We start from the raw sequence: 9,273 nt of genomic DNA, 5'->3' as shown, positions 1-9,273 counted from the left end.
AAAAAAAAAAAAAAAAAAGTGACAACTGAAGCTCTGAGGACTTACAAAACTTTCCCAAAGTCCCAGAGCTATGAAGTCTTCAGGTCGGGACTGAACAAAAGCTTCTGACTCTGAGAAGGCTTTTTCAAAAAGCCTCCAGTGATTTTTAACCTGCAGATGCTGAGTCCATCCTGATTAATCAGTGAACAATGACTCTTACCAACTACTTAATTCAAAACCCTGAGTTTTTTCTTTTGTCTTCTCACTTGATAAATAACTAGTTTACCCAAAGAGAGGAAACTTATAAAGTACTAATATGGAGATCTGAAAACAGTGACATCAAGTGTCAAGTGAAGGCGCTCTAGAAGATGCCTCTGCAAGCTGCCCCCAGTTGGGTGCCACCTACCCTGCCTGCAGAACAAGAGGCCCCGCCCCCATCCTGAAGCGGTATCCGCAGTCCCCGGGTCTGGCCTCCTGACCTCATTCCCTCTCTCTGAGAACTTGGAATCTGAACAGGGAGAGTCAGGAGCTGAGTCACTTTCTGTTTTCTCAGCTTTACCGAGGTGTAATTCACATGCCAAACAGTACACCCGTTAACATGTACAATGCAGTGACTATTAGGATATTCAGAGTTGTGAGCAGCACTACAGTCAATTTTAGAACGTAACATCACCCCAAAAAGGAACCTGCATCCAGTGGAGCTCAGGCCACTTTTATGGCTCAAGTTGAGGGGGATGTTTCTCAAAGCATGGTCCTAGGACCACTTATCCCTGCGTCACTGAGGGGGCTTTCAAAAATGCGTTGGCCAGACCTGGTTGATCCCACCTACAGGTGGGATCCTAGGTACTGGGGAGGCTGAGGGAGGAGGACTGCCTGAGGCCAGGAGTTCAAGACCAGCCTGGGCAATGTAGTGAGAGAGACTGTATCACTATAAAACATTAAAAAAAAATTAGCCAGGCATGGTGGCATATGCCTGCAGGCCCAGCTACTTGGGAGGCTGGGGCAGGAGGATCACTTCAGCCTAGGAGCTCAGCCTAAACATACAGCAAGACCCTGTCTCAAAATAAAACAAACTAATTACTTTAAAAATGGTGATTTGTGAGCCTATGTCAACCTACTTGAGTGAGACTCTGGGAGGGGCCCGGGGAATCTGCATTTTAACAAGTGTCTGGGATTCCCATTCAGCTCTACCAGTTGTTCTTAATTTGTTCTTTGCCATGGACCCTGCAGCAGCCAGCTGATGCCTATGCACACTCTGTCAAATACTATTTTTTTTTTTATGGAGTCTGCTCTGTTGCCCAGGGTGGAGTGCAGTGGCACGATCTTGGCTCACTTGCAACCTCTACTTCCCAGGTTCAAACGATTCTCCTGCCTCGTCTCCCCAGTAGCTGAGCTTACAGGCACCTGCCATCATGCCTGGCTTCCTTACATATTTTTAGTAGAGATGAGGTTATACCATGTTAACCAGGCTGGTCTCAAATGTCTGACCTCAGGTGATCTGCCCACCGTGGCCTCCCAAAGTGCTTGGATACAGGCATAAGCCACTGCGCCTGGCCCTTGGAATATTATTTTTAATGCAGCAAATAAAACACGTAAGACTACAGAGAAAACCAATTACACTAAAACACAGCTGGCAAAATATTTCTTCAATGCATTTGTGATGCTGTAATCTATTGCTTCTTTGTGAGTGCATTAACAGCTCTAACAGTGGGCTTAATAACTGCTGTGCTTTTAAAGGAAGAAGAACATAAACAATCTTCTGAAATACCTTTCACACCTGAAATGTGATGTGAACATATTTGTTGATTTCTTTTGGTGACAAAGTCCCAGCTACTGCTACTGTGGCTTACTGCCTGTAATTCATCGAGTGAAAGATAAATTTCACTCAGAGGTTTTTTAAAAGCTGTCTTTTTTTTCCCCTTATCCAAATTCATGGTCACTCTGTCAGACCACTAGGAAGTAGGCAGACTCCAAGTTATAAGGACCCTTGCTAGGGAGGGTCCAGAAATTCCTCCTGCTGGTGCCCAGAGTGGCCTCATTCTTTCTAGCCCAAGCTTAGATGTACATCTCTTCCATTCCACAAAAATCCAGTATCCTTCCAACAATGCCCCTCTTAACCTCTGCTATGTTTAGTTTCTGTTATTTGCCATCAAAAAAAACTTTGTCGCCACTTTCTTAGTGCTTTCTAGAAAGTTTACCATGTGCAGAGGCACTGTTCTGACCATGTGAGTATTCACAAACTTAATACTCATGGCAACCCAGAGAAGTGATAGTTCTTATCCCAATTTTATAGACAAGGAAACTGCAGCCCAGGGATGTTATATTATTGCCCAAGAACGCAGAGCTGGAAGAAGGATGGGCCACGATTCCATGCCAGGCATCTTGGTTCTGAGGCCTGTGCCCTTCCCCACTGAGCGAACACCTCTGCCTTGGCAGTATACAGTGCAATGGACTAAATGTTTGTATCCCCCTGCAAATTCATACATGGAGACCCTAATCCCAATGTGATGGTATTTAGAGGTGGGGTCCCAGGCAGGTAATGAGGTCCCAGAGGACCAATTGCTCAAAAGGCCAGAGAGCTTGCCCTTGCTTTTTTCTGTCACATGAGGACATAACGGCAAGATGGGCCTGTAGTCTCAGCTGCTCAGGAGGCTGAGGCGGGAGAATCGCTTGAGCCTAGGAGTTCAAGGCCACAGTGAGCTATAACTGCACCACTGCACTCCAGTCTGGGTGACAGAGTGAGACTCTGTCTCTTAAACAAAAAGGCTGGGCACGGTGACTCACCTGTAATCCTAGCACTTTGGGAGGCCAAGGCAGATGGATCAGGAGTTCAAGACCAGCCTGGACAACATAATCAAACTCCATCTCTACTAAAAATACAAAAATTAGCCAGGCATGGTGGCGGGTGCCAGTAATCCCAGCTACTTTACAGGCAGGAGAGGCTGAGGCAGGAGAATCGCTTGAACCTGGGAGGCGGAGGCTGCAGAGAGCCAAGATCATGCCATTGCACTCCAGTGTGGGCAACAACAGTGAAACTCCATCTTAAAATACATAAATAAATAAAAAAGAGAGCGACAGAAAGAGAAGACAGTTGTCCGCAACCTACAAGTGGGTCCTCATTAGAACCCAACCAGGCTGGCACCCTGATATCAGACTTCCAGTTTCCAGAACTCTGAGAAATAAATGTTGTTTAAGCTCCCAGTCTATGGTACTTCGTAAGAGCAGCCTGAGGTAACACGGCCCCTCTACTATTATAGTATGAGCCCCCCACAGCAAGAAAAGAAAATTCATTAAGCAGTTCAAATACTAACTAGAAAACCAACACAAAAATATCAGAGAGAATGTTCCTGCAGTTTTAGGCGTAAGAATACATATAATATTATAAGGCAGGTCAAAGGAAGACATGTCTTAGGGTTCTGCTGAGGAAACCTACCGGAACTATTAATAAAGTAGAAAAGAAATTGCAGAGGAATTCCAGCAGGAACGATTCCGACGGCCGCATCTTCCCCTCGATATTAATCATCTTTGGAACTTCCGGAATGAGGCTTATAGCAGCTTTGAAAAAAGCATCAGCTACGAGACAGAAGAAAAGTCAGTGTATTAGAACTCTGGAAAATTTAATTGGCTTTTTTCTTCATGTGGCCGGAGGGCCAGTCCTGAGAGTTAGGTGGAAGTCAGGTCATGCCAAGGGCAGGTCCTAGCAGGGGGTTTCTGAAAATCATGATGGAGCTGGAGGAGCAATTCGCTTGACAGGGCACTGCTTCAGCTCAGAGAACCTCTGTTAAACTGCCTTTAGATTATTCAGTGAAAAAAGCAGGTCACAAATTTTTGTAGGAAGTCTAGAAATGACAGTTGCCTGGACTAAAGGCTCAAGTTGGACTGGTTCACTGAATTCTCATGTCTACCATTCGAGGAAGGTGCTGTCAACAGGTGTACTTCACAGAAGAGAAGTAAGGGAAGGAAAGAGAAGCAATTCATCCTGCGACAGGGTCTTGTGTATGTAGGAAGTTCCAGTGTTGGTGGTGGAGCTGCTCAAACCCTGGTCCATTTGAATCTATTCTGGTGCACACCATTTTTGTTAAGTTACCATCAACACATCTAAAAGGGTACGCATGTGCGCACACGCGCGCGCGCACACACACATACAGCTTAAAGATTTCTGATTAACAGCTCCACAGAGCTGTCACACACATACACACACGCAGCTTAAAGATTTCTCATTAACAGCTCCACAGAATTGTCACACTGTCACTCACACTCACACTCACACACACACACACACACACAGCTTAAAGATTTCTGATTCACAACAACTCCACAGAATTGTTTGGGAAATGAAGATATTTAAAGAGCTATGAAATAATCTATAAAACAACAAGACTTCAAAGGGAGCAAGAAAGGAAAAGGAGTGGAGAGAGAATGTGTGAGCAACAGGATAGAGAGGAGGTGAAAGGGGAGGGAGAGTGGGAAGGATGGAAGGTCGGGGGAGACGCAGAAGGAGGGAGGGAGAGTTCTTTCCAAAACTGCCAAGGTACTGACTGTGAGAAAAGTCTCAAGGTCAAAACAGTCAAAACACTGACCTCACAAATGAAATTTTAAACTACCCGACAAGATCAAATGTTTTCATGGTCCAAATGGACTTCCACTCCAAAACGACTTCCAGTGATGCAAACAGAACACTGTAGTGGTGAACAGTGTCCTGAATTAAAGCAGGAAGGCTGTCCAGCACACCAGAGGGGCAAATGCAACAGCAAATGCTCACTTTCCCGGGAGAATGGCCTATGTTTAATGAGAAAAGTATGTGTCTGAAGATGGATGACGGAGTTTTGCCATCTCGTCCTTCTTCAAGCAGAGGGAAAAAAAACCATGTCACAGAAAGACACTGCTTGTAAAGCTTTCTGGGTCAAGTTAGCTCTGCTCTGGAAGCTTCCTCGCCTGGCTGTTTCCTGAACCCCAAACTCAAACCCCTTCCACATTTATTAAGCACCAGCCGTGAACAGGGTACTGTCATTGAGATGCACAGGTGAAAAATGTCAGAGAAAGTGTTGACAACAGAAACTGTGGCAATGAGACCAACATAATCATACTAATTAACAACTGTTTTCTTGGTTTTTACTTCTTTTTTAGGCCAGGTTGAAATGCAGTGGCATGATCTCGACTCATTGCAGCCTCTGCCTCCTGTGCTCAAGCCATCCTCCCACCTCAGCCTCTTGAGGAGCTGGGACTACAGGATGTGCCACCACACCCGGCTAATTTTTGTATTTTTTGTACAGATGGGGTTTCACCATTTTGCCCAGGCTGGTCTCAAACTCCTGAGCTCAAGTGATCTGCCTGCCTTGCCCTCCTAAAGTGCTGGGATTACAGGTGTGAGCCACCTCGAGGGGCCAACACTTATTTTATAATCCTGTTATATATTTTGGTCTATGAATCCACTCATCTCAATCATTTTGGGGAGAGATATTAAACATGGGGCTTGGGGAAAAGCCACCTGACATCAGTTCTGACAGAGAAACCTTCCAGAAAGGGTCAGAGACTGCAGGGTCTTCTATCTTGTGACCACTAGTAAGGCATGGCCCGGCTGGGCGCAGTGGCTCGTGCCTGTAATCTCAGAACTTTGAGAGGCCAGGGTGGGCGGATCACTTGAAGTCAGGAGTTCAAGACCAGCCTGCCCAACATGGTGAAACCCCGTCTCTACTAAAAAAATACAAAAATTAGCTGGGCGTGATGGCACACACCTGTAATTCCAGCTACTTGGGAGGCTGAGGCAGGAGAATCGCTTGAACCTGGGGGTCAGAGGTTGCAGTGAGCCAAGACTGTGCCAGTGTACTCTAGCCTGGGCAACAGAGCAAGACTGTCTCAAAAAAAAAAAAAAAGACACGGCCCTACTTGCAGAACCCACAGGAGCTCCTAGGCTTTGTCTTTAAGCAGTTCATTTCCTTAGTCCTCCAGCAGTCCCACAGTGAAGTAAGTGTATCATGAAACAAGGTTCTCAGTGGGAATGCAAATTCTGCTCAGATCAACTTGAAAGACCATTTTTTTTCTCTTTATGTGTTTGTTACTGACTGGCCCAGAGAATGTGCCTATTATTATGCCTCGTTAAAAAGAGAGCAGCTTTGTCCCCAGAACTTGGCTCCTCTCGCCTGCCCCGCCCAGTTCCACTCTAAAGAAGGGAGCTAAAATAAACAGTTATTTAAAGGTTGGGGCATGCAGGGTTCCAAAGCAGATTTTTAGTTCTATCCTCAGAAGGCTTGCCCCATATAGAAAATATTGTCTGGGTGATTTCTTGATCATTTTGTAGTAATTAGAAATCAAATCCTACTGCATGTCAAAGCAGTTTATCCCTATAAAGTTCAAAATAATCATGTCAACTTCATGTAACACTTTATTTTGTTGCTATTAAAAGCCATGGAAGAGAATTTAAGATAAAATGGATTAGTTTTTTTTTTTAAAGACCTACAGAAAAGGAGAACTCAGATTCCCATTAGTAAAGAATACTGTCCCCTTTTTGAGTAATACCCTATAAGCACAGGCAACCAAAGTAAAAATGGACAAATGGGATCACATCAAGCTAAAAAGCTTCTGCACAGCTAAGGAAACAATCACCAAAGTGAAGAGACAACCCACAGAGTGGGAGAAAATATTTGCAAACTACCCATCTGACAAAGGATTAGTAACCACAACATAAGGAGCTCAAACAACTCTTTAGGAAAAATCGAATAATCTGATTTTTAAAATGAGAAAAAGATTTGAATAGATGTTTCTCAAAAGACATACAAATGGGAAACAAGCATATGAAAAGGTGCTCAACACCACCGATCACCAGAGAAAGGCAAATCAAAACTATAAGGAGATATCATCATATCCCAGTTAAAATGGCTGTTAGCCAAAAGACAGGCAGTGACAGACAAATATGCTGGTGAGGATGTGGAGAAAAAGGAAACGCTCGCACACACACTATTGGTGCAAATGTTAAATTAGTACAACTGCTACGGAGAACAGTTTGGAGGTTCCTCAAAAAACTAAATATAGAGCTACCATATGATCCAGCAATCCCACTACTGCACATACACCCAAAAGAAAGAAAATCAGTATATCAAAGAGGTATCTGCACTCCTATGTTTGTTGGAGCTGTTCACAATAGCCAAGATTTGGAAGCAGCCTAAGTGTCCATCAACAGAGAAATGGATAAAGAAAATGTGGTATAGCTATACAATGGAGTACTATGCAGCCATAAGAAAGAATGGATTCTGTCATTTACAACAACATGGGTGAAACTGGAGGTTATTATGTTAAGTGAAATAAGCCAGGCACAGAAAGGCAAACCTTGCATGTTCTTATTTGTGGGAACTAAAAACAAAAACAATTGAACCCATGGAGAGGCAGAGAGCAGAAGGATGGTTACCAGAGGCTGGAAAGAGTAGTGGTGGGGCATGATGGGGAGTGGGAATGGTCACTGCATAAAAATAAAAATAGTTAGAAAGAATGTGTAAGATCTAGTATTTGACAAAACAACAGGGTGACGCTAGTCAATAATAATTTAATTGTACATTTTAAAATAAGTAAAAGAATATAACTGAATTGTTTGTAGCACAAAGAATAAACGCTTAAGGGGATGGCTACCCCATTCTCTAGGATGTAATTATTATACACTGCCTGACTGTATCAAAACATCTCATGTACTTCATAAATATATACACCTACTATGTACTCACGCAAATTTTTTTGGAAAAGGAAAAAACATACACTGTCCTGGTTCCACTAGAGAAAGGGAAAAGCAGCAAGTATATGCACTAGGCTTCCTCCATCCAAGTCCTCTGGGGTTCATGGGACATCCATGTTTCTCTTCTTTTCTTTTCTTTTCTTTTTTTTTTTTTTTTAAGATGGAGCTTTTTTTTTTCTTCCTGGTTTGATTTTAGGGGTGTGATCCAGCTAACTGCAACCTCCATGTCCTGGGTTCAAACAATTCTCCAGCCTCAGCCTCCCGAGTAGCTGGGACTACAGGCGCATGCCACCATGCTGGGCTAATTTTTGTATTTTTAGTAGAGACGGTGTTTCACTACGTTGGCCAGGCTGGTCTTGAACTCCCAGCCTCAGATGATCTGCCTGCCTTGGCTTCCCAAAGTGCTGGGATTATAGATGTGAGCCACCGTGCCTGGCTGGGACAGTCATATTTCTTTTCCATATACCCCCCCGCCCCTTTTTTTTTTTTTTTGCTTTTATTTCCAATGTCTCAGCACAACCATTCCATATCTCACCTTCATGGCAAAACCCAAATCAGAAAAACCCCACTTAGGCCTTACTGACCCCAACACCACAGTTCAAAGTATTTGAAACCCCTCTTTCTTGGGGCAGGGGCTGCTTTTTCGAGCAGCATTCTACCGTTCTTTCCACACAGCAATCAATGCGTCCCACAGCACTGCTGGATACTGGGCAGAGAGCAAAGACAGACACCATCCCCATATTCGTAGTTAACTGCAGAAAGAGCCACCATGTCCATATTCGTAGTAAGAGAAACTCCATAAACACAACCATTGTAGTAAGAACTGCAAAACACAGCCACCCTCCCGGTATTTGTAGTAAGAGAAACTCCATAAACACAGCCACCATCCCTGTATTCACAACAAGAGAAACTCCATAAACACAGCCACTGTCCCTGTATTCACAGTAAGAGAAACTGCATAAACAGAGCCACCATCCTGGTATTTGTAGAAGAGAAACTGCATAAACACAGCCACTGTCCCCGTAGTAAGAGAAATTCCATAAACACAGCCCTATTCGTAAAAGCACTGTGGTACTCTTGGAGTGCTCTATTGTAAGAACGGTTAGCGTCCTTGCTAAAAAATATGGGGACAGACTACCTCATCATTTTGTATATATGATGAATGAAAGCCAGGGATGCTCATTAGCCAAATATCAATTTGACATTTTCCATCCGAAGTTTCAGGCTCTCCTGTTCTCAACCTGGGTAGTTTCAAAGGGTCTGTGGACCAATAAAAGAACATGGTATTTCAGAAACTTCTGTAAGGACAGGAAGAAATCAAACACTCAGAACACAAAGCCACTAAAACCCCACAGAATGGATTCCAAAATACGTATCACAAGCAAATAGCTGTGGGAAAGGGCAAGATGCAGACAGAGGCTGAAATAAGGGCTTGGTTGAAGACAGTAGGTAAACTGTATGTTTCATTATTCATGTTGCCTAGCTACTATAAATGATTGGGCCAGTCGTTCCCTTTGGATGAAGATATCTGTATTATCAACTGTAAGCTTATTTGAAGAAAAAGTGAAAACAGC

At 43.7% G+C, this 9,273-nt stretch overlaps 1 protein-coding gene across 1 annotated transcript in view; it reads right to left on the bottom strand.

The window, feature by feature from the left end:
- Positions 1–9,273, bottom strand: part of VPS35L (VPS35 endosomal protein sorting factor like) — a 140,599-nt gene that overhangs the window by 25,243 nt on the left and 106,083 nt on the right. Inside the window, exon 27 of the mRNA XM_017534287.2 lies at positions 3,413–3,552. Within this exon, the coding sequence (XP_017389776.2) occupies positions 3,413–3,552 (140 nt within the window). The remainder of the gene's footprint in view (positions 1–3,412; positions 3,553–9,273) is intronic.

The sequence above is a fragment of the Cebus imitator genome, unplaced genomic scaffold, assembly GCF_001604975.1.
Source record: "Cebus imitator isolate Cc_AM_T3 unplaced genomic scaffold, Cebus_imitator-1.0 Scaffold85, whole genome shotgun sequence".
Classification (NCBI taxonomy): domain Eukaryota; kingdom Metazoa; phylum Chordata; class Mammalia; order Primates; family Cebidae; genus Cebus; species Cebus imitator.
Note: the sequence above shows the minus strand (reverse complement) of the source record. Positions and strands in the feature narration are given on the sequence as shown.